The sequence below is a fragment of the Tiliqua scincoides genome, chromosome 10, assembly GCF_035046505.1.
Source record: "Tiliqua scincoides isolate rTilSci1 chromosome 10, rTilSci1.hap2, whole genome shotgun sequence".
NCBI classification, from domain to species: Eukaryota; Metazoa; Chordata; class Lepidosauria; order Squamata; family Scincidae; genus Tiliqua; species Tiliqua scincoides.
In genome coordinates this window covers 25,074,010-25,091,915 of record NC_089830.1, presented here as the reverse complement: position 1 = coordinate 25,091,915, position 17,906 = coordinate 25,074,010, and the positions used below count along the sequence as shown (strand labels likewise).

General features: G+C 45.6%; 1 protein-coding gene across 1 annotated transcript; it reads right to left on the bottom strand.

The window, feature by feature from the left end:
* Positions 1–7,352: 7,352 nt before the first annotated feature.
* Positions 7,353–14,536, bottom strand: LOC136661403 (toll-like receptor 13). The gene is made up of 2 exons (XM_066638636.1): positions 14,487–14,536; positions 7,353–10,810 (listed from the first exon to the last, which is right to left on the bottom strand). The coding sequence occupies exon 2, from the start codon at positions 10,761–10,763 to the stop codon at positions 7,869–7,871; it is 2,895 nt and encodes a 964-aa protein (XP_066494733.1). The 5' UTR covers positions 10,764–10,810; positions 14,487–14,536; the 3' UTR covers positions 7,353–7,868.
* Positions 14,537–17,906: the final 3,370 nt, after the last annotated feature.

The following is a 17,906-nucleotide window of genomic DNA, read 5'->3' as shown; positions in this document are numbered from 1 at the left end:
AATTTCAGTGCTTATCTCACAGAAAGTTAAATAGACCTGGGCCTTGGAACACAATTCACTTGCCAAAGTTCACACACACTTTACTCTGCGATAATGCAGAAAATAGACAACACCACACAGCTTTTATGTCCCTGGTTCACATGTTACCTCTGTCACAAACTCACTAAGAAACTTAGGTACACACCTAACTTAATACTCTAAGCCCAATCTATAATATGAGGTTAATTAGTTTACCTTAAAGGACGTTGTCAAGATCACTAAAATAATTATCAGTGATAGGGAGTAAGAGGAAATGCACAATGTTGTGATATCAGAATATGGATAAAAAGTTGCCCTGCATGTTGTAGGGGAAGAGGAGGGAACATAAGAAGATCAGGCCCAGGACCCATCTAGTCCAGCTTCCTGTATCTCACAGTGGCCCACCAGATGCCTCCAGGAGCACAACAGGTAATTGCATCTCACTGCCACAACCCCTTACCTGTCATTCTATTTACCCTTGCACCTCTCAACGAAGTCACTTGTGTTTAAAGAACATAAGAACATAAGAACAGCCCCACTGGATCGGGCCATAGGCCCATCTAGTCCAGCTTCCTGTATCTCACAGCGGCCCACCAAATGCCCCAGGGAGCACACCAGATAACAAGAGACCTCATCCTGGTGCTCTCCCCTACATCTGGCATTCTGACTTAACCCATTCCTAAAATCAGGAGGTTGCGCATACACATCATGGCTTGTACCCCATAATGGATTTTTCCTCCAGAAACTCGTCCAATCCCCTTTTAAAGGCGTCTAGGCTAGACGCCAGCACCACATCCTGTGGCAAGGAGTTCCACAGACCGACCACGCGCTGAGTAAAGAAATATTTTCTTTTGTCTGTCCTAACCCGCCCAACACTCAATTTTAGTGGATGTCCCCTGGTTCTGGTATTATGTGAGAGTGTAAAGAGCATCTCCCTATCCACTCTGTCCATCCCCTGCATAATTTTGTATGTCTCAATCATGTCCCCCCTCAAGCGTCTCTTTTCTAGGCTGAAGAGGCCCAAACGCCGTAGCCTTTCCTCATAAGGAAGGTGCCCCAGCCCCGTAATCATCTTAGTCGCTCTCTTTTGCACCTTTTCCATTTCCACTATGTCTTTTTTGAGATGCGGCGACCAGAACTGGACACAATACTCCAGGTGTGGCCTTACCATCGATTTGTACAACGGCATTATAATACTAACCGTTTTGTTCTCAATACCCTTCCTAATGATCCCAAGCATAGAATTGGCCTTCTTCACTGCCACCGCACATTGGGTCGACACTTTCATCGACCTGTCCACCACCACCCCAAGATCTCTCTCCTGATCTGTCACAGACAGCTCAGAACCCATCAGCCTATATCTAAAGTTTTGATTTTTTGCCCCAATGTGCATGACTTTACACTTACTGACATTGAAGCGCATCTGCCATTTTGCTGCCCATTCTGCCAGTCTGGAGAGATCCTTCTGGAGCTCCTCACAATCACTTCTGGTCTTTACCACTCGGAAAAGTTTGGTGTCGTCTGCAAACTTAGCCACTTCACTGCTCAACGCTGTCTCCAGGTCATTTATGAAGAGGTTGAAAAGCACCGGTCCCAGGACAGATCCTTGGGGCACACCGCTTTTCACCTCTCTCCATTGTGAAAATTGCCCATTGACACCCACTCTCTGCTTCCTGGCCTCCAACCAGTTCTCAATCCACGAGAGGACCTGTCCTCTAATTCCCTGACTGTGGAGTTTTTTCAGTAGCCTTTGGTGAGGGACCGTGTCAAATGCCTTCTGAAAGTCCAGATATATAATGTCCACGGGTTCTCCCGCATCCACATGCCTGTTGACCTTTTCAAAGAATTCTATAAGGTTTGTGAGGCAAGACTTACCCTTACAGAAGCCATGCTGACTCTCCCTCAGCAAGGCCTGTTCGTCTATGTGTTTTGAGATCCTATCTTTGATGAGGCATTCCACCATCTTACCCGGTATGGATGTTAGGCTGACCGGCCTATAGTTTCCCGGGTCCCCCCTCTTTCCCTTTTTAAAAATAGGCGTGACATTTGCTATCCTCCAATCTTCTGGCACTGTGGCCGTTTTGAGGGACAAGTTGCATACCTTAGTCAAGAGATCTGCAACTTCATTCTTCAATTCCTTAATAACCCTTGGGTGTATGCCATCAGGGCCCGGTGACTTATTGATCTTTAATTTATCAATGAGGTCTGAAACATCTTCTCTTTTAACCTCTATCTGACTTAACTCCTCGGTTAGGAGGGGCCGTTCGGGCAGCGGTATCTGCCCGAGGTCTTCTGCCGTGAAGACAGATGCAAAGAACTCATTTAATTTCTCTGCCATCTCTAAGTCTCCTTTTATCTCCCCTTTCCCTCCCTCACCATCCAGAGGGCCAACCGCTTCTCTGGCGGGTAGAAGTGGCCCAAGTTAAACCCAAGTGACCAATTTTTAACACATGAAACCTACTAAACATACTACTACCTCTGGGGGTTGGCAAAAAAAAAAAAATGCGGTGTAGTCAGTGGCAGCACCATCCATGTTGTCTTTTCCATAATATAGTTAGTGTTCCTTCTATGCTAGAATCTTTTTCATGCTGCTGTTTTCCACAATTAGCTGGGAATGAGATTAAAATGGTGATGCCACATAGTGCTATAATATCCATATAATATAAGCCCGTCCCTCTTTGCCTCCTGTAATATTTACTCACAAGTAAGTCCCATTGAGCAAAGTCCCACCTTTAAACAAAAGTTTGTTACTTGCAGATCCTTCCCCTTTTATTGCTTCCTGTTGATCGCAGATGGGGATTAGTGATGAATAGCTTCTCGTAATTGGCCCACTATCAGTTTCTGTTCCCACGGTTGAGCAGAAGGGGCACTTTAATTTATTCTTGCATTATATTTTGTATATTCATCATTTCACTGTTTTATCAAAAAGGGAAAAAAGAAGAGATGAATGACTACTAACCTGATTTCACATACAGTTGTGCAAATAAAACAGGATAACCCTGTGCTCCATGTAGCAAATACAAAAATGATAGGAATGTTTTAATACAATAACAAAACCAAGCCTAGTATCTTTCCACACCTCCTCATGGAAACCTGCCTCACTAGCTGAGAATAATTGTATTAGATTAGATTAGATTGGTTGAGCTGTCCTCAGTCAGCATTTGCACTGCCAGGTTTTGCTATACTAACCCAAGCTCAACCCTCTGAGCTCAGCCTTGTGCCTCTCATCTGATCTTGGGAGCTAAGCAGCATCAGGGTCTGGTTAGTACTTGGATGGGAGACCACCTGGGAATACCGGGTGCTGTAGGCTTATACTATAGTCTTTCGAGACTGAAGGTTGTCAGCCATGTGTGTCTTAGCAAATGCATCAGTGAGAAGGAGTCATTCTCTGCCTGGGGTCTGCTGTGACCCAAACTGGCTTCTACATTTTCTTCTCATAGTTTCCCTGATCCTATTATATGCCCAAGAGATTTTAAACTCAAGGTAATCAGCTGGAGCTGTCCTGCTTTTTTCCCCCTGGGGAAAAATAAGCAGGGGTAGGAGTTGAGGGCTATGAATTAACATCGAGCCCAATCCTATGCATATCTCCTCAGAAGTAAGTTCCATTATAGTCAATGGGACTTAATTCCAGAAAAGTGTGGATAGTATTGTAACCTTAATTCATTACCCATGTCACTTCACAGTCATCAGCAAACCTTTCAGCAAACCATCAGCAAAGTCATCATCCACCCCCTCACTGTTACTGTAATCAACAGATCAGTTCTGCAAAAACTAAATATTGCTCACTCGTTCTGGTGGCTACCTTTCTGGCTAGATTACCCAAATCCAGAAATAGCCATAATTAAAGCCATTTCTGCCCATTGTTGCATGTACGCGAGAGGGACCAAATGTGTACACCTGTGGGCCAGGCAAAAATGGGTGAACGGCTAGAATAATCCAGATACCTTAGGCTTGATCATATGCAAGGACTTTTGCACCAATGTGACAACAACATCAAAACTGTGGTACTGCATCATTGCAGCAGCTCAGGACAATACAACTGTACCATTTCAGTAACAAAATACTTTAGAACCTATGAAGGTGTTTCCCACAGCATTTACTAGGTACAAGGTTTGTATCTGGGTTTAAAGAACACAGCATGGCATGTGCCTTCATTTAGGTTTGGGATCTGCCAGCACTAGATCACAAGATGCCCACAAACAGGGTATGGCCTCACCCCTGCTTTGCTTTTTCTGAGCCCCTGTCCCTTCAGAGCTTTACAGGTTCCTCAATGATTCTTTGAGTGAAAATGTACTGTCTCCTCTGTCCTGACACTCCTGCCAATCAGTTTCATTGGATGACCCTGAGATCTACTCAGAGAGAGAGAGAGAGAGAACCTTCTCCAGCTTAGTTCTTCACGTTATGCATGTTATAAACCTCCATCATGTCCTCTTTTAATAGCCATTTTTTTCTAAACAAAACAATTCCAACCATGTCCGCGCCCTGTTCCACATACAAAAGGGGTCCAGCCCCCTTATAGTTTTTGCTGCAGTTTGTGCACCTTTTCCAGCTCTCTAATATTGTTTGGAAGATGGAGTAACCAGAACTATACAAGTAAGGTATATAGTACTTGTATATTTGCATAAGGTCATTGCTGTTTTGGCAGTTTTATTTTAATTTCCTGTCCTAATAATTCCTGGGATGGAATTCACCTTTTTCACAACAGCTGTCCACTGAATTTATGTTTCCGTTGAGCTGTCTGTCAAGGCCTGATTAGTCACAGCCACGTCAGTTCCTATCAATGTACATATGAATCTGGATGTTTCCTCCCAGTGTGCATTGCTTTACATTTTCACTGAACTTCATTTGCCATTTTGTTGTCCATTCACCCACAGAGATCCTTTTGGGGCTTTTCGCAGTCCACTTGGGCATTCACCACCCTTGATAATTTGGTGTCTTTCACGAACCTGGCTACCTCATAGGAGTTTCCAACTGTCCACTATATATGGCGGACAGGGGGATTAGAGAAGGAACACATAAGAAATCATTCAGTAGACGACGTACCCAAGACGGAGTTATAACTGAACAACAGGATGAGAAGCAGCAACTACAACTTTCTTGCCCTCTGCGAGATGGTGGTGACCAGGCCCAGAGGGCAATGCAGAGCAAGCGGGTGATGGCAGTACTGAAGGCATCTTGCCCAAGCATTTTGCAAAACCTGAATCCTCCACTCAAATATAAAGATGCTTTGCATCTTGAAGAGGATTCTGGAGCCAAATGGGGAGCAAGGAAGCTGGAGTCCTGTGCACTGAGTCTGCTGGCAAGTGAGCCAAGGAAAAATGCTAAGGCAAAAAATCAGGAATTCTGCTCATCTACACACTGCCCTTGCAACCTTGTAGGAAGCTCCAGCACATCTTCTAAGAAGGATCATTACCCTCTCCATCCCGCAGAGCACTGAAGGTTAATTAGTTAATGGGCCTCAGCTGCTTAGAAATGGCAAGTGCTGTTCTCCTAACCACCATCGGGCAGACCCTGTAACTGATCTTCCTGCAAGAGCCTGCAAGGTGTTCATTAGAGTGCTGCTTTGCATTTCTAATCCTAGCGCATGCCTGATTCTGTCTAATGCTTGAGCAGCATCTCTAAGGCAGCAGAGATCACAGAGAACCTGGCTGTTTCATTTCAGAGCCTTAAATGACACTCAGCTTGGAGGGACTACTCGTGGACTTAAAATATCTGCAGTGCAAACCTTAATGTTTCAGATGCAGCATTGCATAAGTCTGCTGCACAGGTATTTTATTGATGTTTTTCTGTGCTCTGTGACTTGTCATGGATTTGACACAATTAAAACTTGTATAGTATACACACACAGGCAGTTGCCCTATGGCAAATTGATGGAGGGTATCTTCACCACTCCTCTTCCCACTACCATGATTCAAAAAGAAGGGAATGGCGAGAACAAGTAAAGAAGAGTAATAGGTTGAAGCATCAAAGACTCCTCTCCACCACACTTCCTCTTCTGTTGCATTCCCCGTCTTCCTTTTTGCATTCAGGGAGCAGGAGGAGTGGATGCAAAGTGTCGGTGGCATATTCAGCTTAGACACTAGGAAGTCTTGTGCCAACTCCCTGAGTAAAAAACAAGGGGAGCATTTATTTAGTTACTCTGGAGATCTGCTTGTTTTTAATTCTATGTTTTGACCTCTGAGGAAGCCCCCAAAGTGGTTCACATCAGTTAGAGCATACAATACCAAGGATGAAAACATAAACATCATTAGCACCATACTAACGTTACAAGGTTGGGGAAGCCTTGTTGGCTTTCTTTCTGCTCCTCCTCACAGGACACTTTGGTTCTTCTGCTCCTCCTCACAGGACACTGAGAGGGGCACACCCAAAGGGAGAAGCCGAGGTCAAAGTGGCACCCCCAGGTGAAGACAGCAACAACAATTCTTTGTTTACTTGTTGTTATCCTTCCTTTCGCTTTTTTTGTGACCAAGAGACAGAACCTAGGATGGGACCTGGCAAATGAAGGATTGAGGCTATACAGGGAAGAGAAAGACTTGATTGTTGGGATTGTTGCGATCAGCATGATCACCAGAGGTATGGAGCATGTTTAACCCCCCTATACCAGTGTTGTCCCCGAGAGCTCTTGCATATATGTGAATGGTTCAATAAGGGTCTAATAAGGGCTCAGCTTGGAGAAAAGGGCCTGGTCTATACCCGCAGCAGACTGAGGTGGTAGGATGGATTGTACAATTTCAGACTGTAGGTGGGGTTTTGAATCCCATTTCTCCCTGATGTGTTTTTTCCCATCGGTATTTATTTACTGAATGAATGTATAAATAAATAAATTTGCAGGGCTTTTGTTTTTAGCTTGGAAGAGCATTCTTGACAGGACACATACACACATCCCTCCATTCTGAAGTGGTTCAGTCCATTCTTCCACCTGATACTGTTCCGTGTGTAGCCCAGAGAACTGTTGTAGTAAGGGCAAAACCTGCACTTCCCCTGTCACAGGATCACTCACCTCTCATGGACAGGATCCTGCAAGGGGTTGGAAAATGCATCTCTATGCAAGAAACACATCAAGGAGCCTTAACAATATGCAAGTCCTTCTCATATGTGATAGGTCTTGTGCTGTGCAGAAGAGAAACAGGTTTGACTGTCCCTTGCATCTTAGTGGGATTAAACAGGAAGAACAATGTTTTTGTAAGTTGCAGTCAGGAAGACAGGTTAGTTAGTTAGTTATGATGTTCCCAGAAAAATAATATATAGCTTGAAAATAATGGATGAAATACATGAGCATAAAAGGTAATTTATTCACGATGTAGAAATCTTATAGATCAAAGGTATGATGCAGGTATTACCTCTGGCCTGTACAGCTAATGGAACTTAAAAAATAATTAAGAATCTTATTGTGGCATCTTTTTTTTGTTTTTTCTAATCAAGAGAAAAATGGTATAAAATACACTGGATCGGAAAATTTTTCAGGAAAATCTCATTCTCTCTTGGCTCTTTGGGCAGGATCCAATAGCTGTAGTAAAATATGATTGACACGAACACCTTGAATAAACTTGCAAAATTATCTTTGTGTTGTGTTACACTTCTCACTCTGTGCATCATTCATTCTATCTTACATCTAAAGGAAATAAAACAGTTGCTTAGAAATGTTCTTGGTACGTCAATGCTATATCTTGACCAAACCTGTGGGATTCAGGAGCAGGCTGTATGGTATTTTTCCTCCTCATAGTTGAGTACACATTTCTGGCTTAGCAGCTTAAGGCTAATTTAAATACTGGGAGTATGAAAACTTTATTTGTAGGGGGCAAACTCAGGCGCCCTGCCTGGTAAACTAGATCCTCAGAGCAACTGTCCCCCTAATCCACCTCAGAAGCAGATTCCAAGAGTGGTTTGCTTTCTTTATTAAACCAGTATGTTGTCTCCTCTACGTCTGAGTGACCCCCTTTCAGAGCCATTCTCAGTTTAGCCCAAAACAGCTTCTGAGCTTCAGGGTCTGGGGGCCAGCTGATATATGTCTTTTTCAGCATCACCTTCCGCATCCTGTGATAAGCCGAGAGCTCCCGCTCAGGGATGTCCTCCAAGAAAACAGGGATAAGGACATCTTTCAGTTCATCAAAGAGCCGGTAACTGGCCAGCTGGATCTCCATAGAGCACCACTCGCTTTGCAGGTAGCTCCGACTGATGACACAGATGGTGTTCCGGCTGTTGTGGATGCTGTCTACGATATTGTCGATGATGTACTTCCCTGGCTGAAAGTCCCGGTGGTGAAGGCAGAGCCGAAAGATGGGATCGCCTCCTTTCTCTAAACTGGGCACCAACTGCTCCAGCACCCAGCTTTCATCAGTGGAGTTGTAGGAGACGAAGGCATCAAATTTGTAGTGCTCACCCTTTCCCCGCCTCCAACGGTTGTTGACCCAAGCACGCAGGATGTACATGTGGTATTTTATCTGCCAGTAGGTGCGGTGGTAAAGAATGGGCACCAGCATGCTGAACAGCAAAACAGGGAAGGTAGCAGAGAACAGATATAACCCCACATCTTGGAAACAGACATGGGTGTCAAAGCTGTAGACGTGACTGGATTGCTGCCCAGAATTGCAGGAGTAGTCGTAGAGGTAAACCACCTGCACTTGGCTGTTATGAAGCCATTGCTGAAACCAGATGTTATCGCACGTGCAAGCCAGGGGGCACTTGCGGAGATCAAGGTATCTCAGCGAGGTCAGCTTTTCCATCACACTGCTGTTGGCTGTCTGTAGCTCATTCTTCCCCAGCTGCAGGTCACGCAGTCGGCTGAGGTTGCCAAAAACCTCCAGGGTCAAGGTGCGGAGGCCAGCATTCTCCAGGTTGAGGCTAGTCAGGTTTCTAAGGTTCTTGAATACTCCTGGTGGAAGATTCCCCATGCCATTGCTGCTGTCAGACAAGGTTAGGTACTCCAGCTGCCCTAGGTCATCAAAAGCATCTGGTGAAATGAAGAGGATTTTGTTCTCCGACAGGTAGAGGTTGCGCAACGATGTCAGGCCCTTGAAGAACTTTGGTGGGATGATTTTTAAACCATAGGGTTGCTGACCTTGGAGCTTGAGATCATACACCTTGTCCAGGTACAAGAAGGGAGGTGGACCGTGTAGCTTCCTTGTGATGTAATTTATGTTATTTCTCTGCAGGTCCAACACTTTGAGAGTTCTTTGCATTGGATAGAAAAAGCTGCGGCTAATTTTGGCAATATGATTGCCATCCAGATAGAGGTTGGAGAGATTCGTCAGCCCCTTGAACGACACAATAGTCAGCTTGTGGATGTTGTTTCCTCCAAGGTCCAAGATACGGAGTGACCAAAGGTTCCTGAAGGTGCCAGAGAAGAGCATGGAGATGTGGTTGTTCCGGAGGTTGAGTGTCTGGAGATTGACCAGGTCGGCAAAGCTGAGCTTGTAGAGATCGGTTAGAAGGTTGTTATCTAAGCGCAATTCCCTCAGCTGTCTCAAACCTCTAAAGGCACATTTGTCCAGATAGGCAATGGAGTTGATATTGAGGTGGAGTGTCTCCAGATTAGGGGCATAATGGAAGGCTGATCTGCTGACCCACAGGATGCGATTGAAGCGGAAGGAGATGGTCTTCAGTTCTTCTAGGGGACGGGCGGAACTGCATAACCTCAGTTTGTTCAATAGGTTGTGCTCCACAACCAAGGTCCTCAGCTGGGTAGGTGCTGTAACATTGAACCATTCCCCTACACACCCTACCCTCTTGAGATGGTTCCTGGAAAGATCCAGCAGCAAGATGGGAGGGCATGCTGAGAAGATGGTTCGAGTCAGGTTTCTGAGGCCGTTACTTTGCAAATGCAGGTTTAGGGAATGATTAGATTCCCTGAGATGCTGACACACCTTTATCAGCCGTGAGAAGTCAGATAAATTGAGTCCAGAGTAGTCTAGGCTACGAGGCTTCAGGTCAGAAATATTCAGGAGCTGAAAAACATTGATGTGGTTCCCCATGAGCTTCAATCCGCTGAGACTCCTGAGGCTGACGGTAGCGAACGATGAGGCATTTGAGATCTTGTTGAAAGAAAGATCCAGTAGAGTCACATTCCTTAGGAACTCCGGACCTTTTGCGTCCACACTGCCCAGGGAATTGTTGCAAAGCAGGAGGGCAGACAGGGATGCAGGAAGCCACGAGCTGGACTTCAGGGACGTCAGATTATTGTTGCACAGGTTCAGCTTCTCCACCTTTGTTAGCCTCTGCAAGCTCTGAATGACTTCTTCAAAGCTCCCCAGGCTGTTGAACTGAAGCTGCAAAGCATGAAGGTTCTGCAAGGGGCTAAAGGTATCCGGATGGATTTTGCTCAGATTGTTATTGTGCAGGAGGAGGAGGGTGAGACTGTCCAAGCCCTGGAACACATCTTTGGACAGCTTTGTGAGGCGGTTGCAGGAGAGGTTGAGCATCCACAAGGCTGTAAGATTCTCAAAAGCCCCATCTTCGATCACCCGCATTTTGTTCCAGCTCAGTTGCAGGATCTGCAGCCCGGGGAGGTGGAGGAAGCTCCTGCGAGGCAACCGTTGAATGGAATTATGGGATGCATTGACCACTGTCACGTTGTTGGGGAGGTCATCTACAGCACTGGAGATGCCCGTTAGGGAGCGATGAATGCATTTAAAATACCCTAGGTTCTCCATGGATTGGATGCAATTCCGGAAGCCATAGGCCTCAGCCTCCTGTGTGTTAAGCAGGACGAAAGCCAACAAAGGATGAAGGAGACTTATTCTGCCCATTGGTGAGTAGGATCTTCTACTCCAAAAGCCTCATGTCACCAAGAGCCCTAGAACCAAAAAACATTTACAATGAGCCTCTAACCTCTAAGCACAACCATTTGGGAGCTGTTATTTTAATGCTGGCATCTCTAGAGCTATATGTAGTGTGAGTTAACCCACAGCCCAATCCTATGCATGTCTACTCAGAAGTAAGTCCCATTAGTGTCAATGGGGCTTACGCCCAGGAAAGTGTGGATAGGATTGGGCTGCCAGTTGCCCAAAATTCTGCACCAAGCTATTTTACATTGTCTGCCAAGGAAACCCATTTTCTTTTCTTTTCAGAATCACTGCCATCAAAGTGAATGTATTGGCTTAAAGGAAGCTCTTGGTTCTCATTACATGATCCAAATAACTCTGAAAGCTGATTTTTTTCCAAGGATTGGAGAATGGAAGCAGAGACTTGTACAATAGACATTTGGGATGTGAAAACTGTAGAGAAGATGGCAGCAGCAATATGATTTTTCTCTTTGAAATATTTGTACCCTGTCTTTCCCCTTCTAACAGGGAGGTGCCCAAGGCAACTTACAACATCTCAAAAAACAAAAATATAACAAATAAAGGCAAAATGTGAAACCAAAACTTAAGCTATAAATATGGTGATGGAAAATCAAAATAACAGAAGACCAAAAAAGAAAAGAAAAATAGCTGCAGTAGGAAACCAAATCAACCCTCCCAATGCTAGAAGAAATACTGTGAATGGGTTTTCAGTCACAATTGAAACACAGGTAGAGAGAAAGTGAATCTGATTTCCAGTGGCAGAGAGCGTCCCCACACGATGATGTCACCACAGAGACATGTTGATGCCTGGAAAGCACAAGGGATTCCCTTCCTGCTGACCTCAGAGAGTGGGCCATTTCATACGTTAGGAGGCAAAGTGCCTGATCCTGAGCGTCTAGTGACAGCCCTATGACAGCACTGAGTGTCACGAACATGCCATAAGGCACACTCATGACACTCAACACTAGGTTAGTGCTGGAGCCAGGTCAGTGCCAGTCTGCGCTGAGCCCAGCGCCAGCCGGAAGCCTGCACTGCACACCGCCCAGAGCAAGGGAAAAGCTCTGGGCGGTGGAGAGATTTGTCAGGGCGGGGAGGGGGGAGGGATGTGGGACTGGCATAGCTTTGCTCTGCCGGATCAAGAACCCCGCACTGGACCTTCCGGCCCAACACAGGGCCTCTCAATTCTGCACTGGTAAAATAGCCTGCACAGACTTGAGTAGCCCCATTGTGGGACCTGTGCCCTTACCTGGCGAGGGGGACATGTTTCCCCTTCCCCCCACAGAGACGCAGGTGGCTGTCTGGCACACATAGGATGCAGTGGCAGCCATTTTGGTACTGCTGCTTCTCTGGGTGCTGGGCAGCTCAGGATTGGGCTGACTGGCAGTCTTTCAAATACCCAGGCCCTCAGCTGTTTAAAACCATGACAACCAGCACCTTGAATTGCACCCGGAAACTGACTGGCAGCCAATAAGAGTTGGCATAACAATGGAATGACATGAACGAACGGCCGGGAGATGGTGAAAATGTGTGCACGAGCTTTCTGCACTGATTTGAAGCTTCTGAGTGATCTCCAGCCCTATGTAAAGTGTATTCCAGCAATCCAGTCTTGCTGGATCCAGTGTGTGGATAACCAGTAGGAACCCTAGTGGAGAGAAAAGAAGCTTGGCACAACAAGGGTGGCCCGTTGCTTGGTCATGTATGAAGCTCATGTATGAAGCTGTGAACCTCTTGCCCCCCCTCCCCTCCACACTTCTTTTTTTAATCTAGGGAGCAGAGGAACTGGCTCACTGCTAGTAAGGAAGGGATGGCAGTTGACACACACTCAGGCACTGCAGTGTCTTGGGTCAGGCTTGGTGTAGACCTGTTTGCCCCAGCAAGCTTTTGGCTGATCAGATGTAAGGTTAGTTGCTTCGTTTGTTATTGCTTTCCAATTTCCCACCCCATTATTGTGTTTCTTGCTTTGCTTTCTTAATATTATTTTTATGATTGATGTCAGCCACTTTGTGTGGTTTCTTTAACTGGAAAAATGAGGTATAAATGTTTTAAATCATCATCATCATCAAAACATTGAAAACATACGAGGTTTTGTACCAGTTTAAGTGCCCTGATTTCACCCCAAGGAGTCTCAAGGGTTATGACTTGTCCTAGATTAGGTGGTGGATGGGTGGTTCCTTTAAAAACTTCTGCTTTCCCAGCATTCTACAGCTTTCCAGGGTGGTTCCCAGTTGTGTGCCTGGCTCATATGGGTCTGGGAGATGAGTAGAAATGGGGAATGGGCATCATGGAAAATCTGGCCTCAAGGAAAGGAAGTGGAAAAGCAGTGAAAGCTGGAAAAGCGGAAGTATAGAAGCCTTGTGAGGACAGGAGACAGGAACCTGAAACACAGACTCCATGATGGGGAAGGTGCTGAAGGCTTTCCCCCACTCACAGCTTCTCCACTCCAAATCACCCCCAGCCATTTCTCCTCTGGCATGGATAACAAACACCTAGGCAGTGTACATTCTGAACCCTGCAGGAAGGGAGCAGCTGGGTCAGGCAGAGCTGGAGCCGAGAAGCTCCATGTGGTGAAAATGTTACCCACAGACCATGTCGTTGGTCCCTGAATAATTTCAGACTTTTAACAGGCAGCATGAAACGGTGTTAATTTCTACCGAGTGCATAATCTTTCTTTAAATTCAGCATTCAGGTTCTGTTTGGGGGTGGGATAAGAAATGAGAATAAATAAGTAAAACCCACTTCTCTATTTATACCCTACAAATTAGGAAAAGAGAAAAGAAATGCCAGCTGTTCTCTTTTCTCACCACTGATGGTGATGGATCATATTTTATATGGTGCCAAGAAAAATGGTTTGCTGAGTTAGGGCCCAGTCCTATCCAATTTTCCATTGTCAGTGCAGCCATACCAATGGGGCATGCACTGCATCCAGTGGTGGTGGGGGGCAGTCCCAGAGGTCTCCTTAAGGTATGGGAACATTTGTTCCCTCACATTGAGGTTGCATTGTGGCTGCACTGGTGCTGGAAAATTGGATAGGATTGGGCTCAATAAACTTTTTCTTGGTATCTGTTTGACATTTCCCTCTCATGTTGATACCTTTCTCTGACTGTGTGCATGCAGGGGATAACCTGCAATAACTTAGTTACCCCTAAGTATTTTTCCACCATGGTGTTACCTCCTGTAACTCTAAAAAGTGCTGCAGCTGCCCATGGAACTACTCTGAAAGAGGTCTTATTATGATATTTAAATGTTTAATTAATTTATAGAGTACCATCAACAGGCATGGCCTTTTACAATAGAAGAGAAGCTACCGTGTTTGCCGTAAGGGCTCAGGCAGGAGAGACACTAGGAAGGTTTTGAGAAGAGAGTTGAAAGAAGGACAAAAGACCACCATTGCTGTCGCCAGCAAACCGATGGGACATTTTCTGCTGAATTGAGTTTATATTTTATTAGCAATTAGATAAAAAAATATTTGCATTGTCTATTCTGAATACCTTAAAGTTGGAGAATATGAATTTCCTTGTGCAGTAGTTTGCTCATTGATCTGTGGTCAACAAGAGATCTTTCCTTACAGACATTATTAAACCATTAATAGCACTGCATGTCCAACACATTGATTCCATTGGCATTGATAGGAAACCAGGGTGCATGCACAACAAACCCCTCTATGGATAAGGTGTGAAAAACTCCTACCTCTTTCTTGGGTCTTCACATTCCCTGATGTTGGTATGGACACTTTAGCTTCCAACACTGGTTCAGCATATGTAACAATCTCTCTGTCCTGTGCAGAAATGGGCAACAGGACTGTACTCTTTTTTTGGTGTAAGAGGAAGTGAACTGATGTTTATTTTTTCAGTTTTGTTTCTATCACAGACAAATGGTCTTGTTCTGCTTTCCAGTCACCAAAGTCGGATGCAGAATCTGCACCTGCGTGAGGACTTGGAGGGTATGTAAGGACGTACCTTTGAATAGAGTTTGCTGTGGCTTTTCTTTCCCACAGAACGAAACTTGCTTCCCCTTCATCCTTTCACAATTCTTGTGATTGAGGTACATATCAGGCGATGCTGACACTGAATCATGTCTGGCTCATACTTCAGGTGGTCCATCTGCCCTTCAGAGAGAAAAAAAAAGTGAACAGTGCAGTCCCTAAACACATTTACTCAGAGTATTTCAGTGCGACTTCCCATGTAAGTGTACGTAGGAATGCAGCCTACGCTCCACTTCTTATGATCCTGTATCCGTTAAAATACCTTATATGTGCTACTGCACAAAAATCAAAAGAACATGTGATTCCTTTTCTCCTTTATAAATATATATAAGAATAACACAGGAAAATGGTTAAAGCTTCCATTTCTCCACTCCCCATCTTCAGTGCAGCCCAGTGGAGTAAATAGAATCCAAAGCATGTGATTTCCCATATAACCGTTAGTGTGGCTCTATTATTATTATTATTATTAACAGTATTTATATACCACTTTTCAACTAAAAGTTCACAAAGCGGTTTACAGAGAAAAATCAAATAACTATCTATCTCTTATGCATTCTCTCACCTGCTCTGGACTTTTGCAGATACACTATATGAAGCCGGAAGACTGGAAAGAGGATGTGCCACACCAACATTCTTGCATGCCTTCTCCCCCCCCCCCACTTATTTCACAAAAGGAGCTAAAAAGCTGCTCTGGGAAGGTGGGTTTGCGGTGCTGCCAGCCAATCAACTTTGCCAACTGGCAGTCCCAGTTCTCTGTGACACTTGGAAAGAAAACTGGACTCTGCAGGCACCCTCAGACTGGTCTATTTATGCGGCAGAAGGAAAGCCCTGAGGAAGTAGAATTTACTATACTACTTGGAAGTGCAGCTGGGGGTACCATCTTTTGAATGGTTCTCCAGGTAAAAAGCTCTCTGCCAGGAGAAAACTAGCACAGCAGGGAGGAAAGTTGTAGCTAGCCCTCCAATGTGCTCTACTAGTTTTCTCCTTGTATTGCTTGCGCACAAGGGAATGTTAAAAAAGATAAGCCTCTTCCACTCCCACCCACTGCTGAGCTATTGGGGCACTCAGCTGCTCAGGCAGTCAGAGGTCTGAGGTCAGTCCTGACACACTGGGGTGTGGGGTGACATGAAAGTTAGTGGTTGGCATTGTTACTTTGTTGCTGTTCATTTAAGAAGAGAGAGAGAGAGAGAGAGAGAGAGAGAGATGCTGTGGTGGCAATGGCACTAGAAACAGGGATGTCCAATTCATGGACTGGATCTAAGCAGCTCATAGTGTAAAAGTATGATATATGTATATATGTAAATGGCACATTTCATTTTCATTTTTGGTCCTGTTAAAACAATGGCAATATGGGGCACTGTGTGTGCTTTGGCTGTAAAACACCTATACCACCCTTGAATCCTCCAAACATGGGCCTCTCCTTTGTGTCATTTCCTCTTATTTCATTTCTTCTTGGTGCCATCTGCCCGGGCTGGCAGGGAGCGCAGAGGTCTTTGTTTCCAAGCTGCAGTTTTGGGTCAAACCAACAGAATAGAAAAGGTGCTGTTCTTGGAAAATGAAAATAGGGGAAGTGGATGTGTCTGAGTTTTCTGGGCTTGTGTCAGCTGAATTGAGGATGTGAGGAGGAAGAATGGTGTGTGTGTGTGTGTGTGTGTGTGTGTGTGAGAGAGAGAGAGAGAGAGAGAGAGAGAGGGGGGGGGGGCTGAATATATTTAGACAAAAAACTGGATGTTAGAATGCTTTATTTCAAGAGCTGACAATCTGCCTGCATTCACATGTCTGCCCACTGATTGAGCAGAGTCTGGGTGGCAGGGTAGGGGTTGAGAACCATTGTAATCTAGTGCGGAGGTGAACATCCTTCAATCCTGCTCCATCAACTTTGTTCTTGAGTAGAACCCCAAAGTCCACTGGCCAGAGCCAGGGGCAAAGTAATGGCTTGGGGAAGGGGCAGACGTACAGTTAAGAACTAAGGAATGGGGTGCCTCAAATCACATGTTCAGTCCTGGAATTTTGGGGGACCAGAACTGAGCTTACAGTATTTCAACACAAAAATCTACTCTTGGTTGTTCTTCATGGTCTTTGTGCAGACACACATACTCAGAAAGTGGGTGGAGGGATGCGCAATCACAAGGGAGGCTGACCTGTCTGCTGCAAACTCTAGTCCCTCCCTGTATGGGGGGCTATTTTCATTGGAGGCACACGATGCTCTGAGGCTATTTTTGTTGGAGCAAGTCAGGACCGGCCTTTGGAGCTGCAGGGCCCAATAGGAAAAGCTCTAATTTTTTTAGCTCTTGAATGGAGTCAGACCAAGAAAAAAAACAAACTGTTATTTCTGTGTAGGTGGACAGGACTCCTGTACCTTTAGTGCAGGGGTGTCCAAAGTTTTTGACTGGAGGGCCACATCATCTATCTGACACTGTGTCAGGGGCCGGGGGGGGGGGGGAGAGAATTAATTTACATTTAAAATTTGAATAAATTTGCATAAGTTTACATAAATGGATATATTAAAGATGACCTTATATGAATGAATGAAGGTCTTGCAATAGCTCAAGGCCTATAAAAGGCCTTGCACAAAGCAAGGCTGGCATCTCCTTTGCTGCCTCTGCTGCATCACAGACATGAAACAGCAAGCAGTGGAGGGAGCCCTCATCCCACAGCTCACGCGAGAGGTCAAACAGTGCGGGCTCCAACAAGTCTCCAGAGGCTCATTGGAGACTGGGGGCTCCCTGAGGGCTGCATTGAGAAGTCTTGAGGCTGCATGTGGCCCCAGGGCCGGGGTTTGAGCACCCTTGCTTTAGTGGTTGTGCAGAATAGGCTCTGGGTCTGGGAGGTCAGCCAGAGGGAGGGAGGGAGTGCACACCCAACCTGCAGTGCTCCCTGATTCTCACCTGGCACTGTCCTGCCTGCAGCAGCCCACTCTGGAGCGAGACAGCTTGGTGCTGGGGGCCATGCGGGCAGAGCAAGAGTGCGGCGTGCATGTGCCACCTGCATGGCACCAACTTTGGGCCAAGAGGAAGCAGCTGCTTCCGACGTGACCCGATTTCAGACAGGCTGGGGGCAGAAGGGCAGTGCGGCCCCCCTCCCATGCGTGGGGCCCAATTGGGTGAAATTGCCCCAACCGCCTC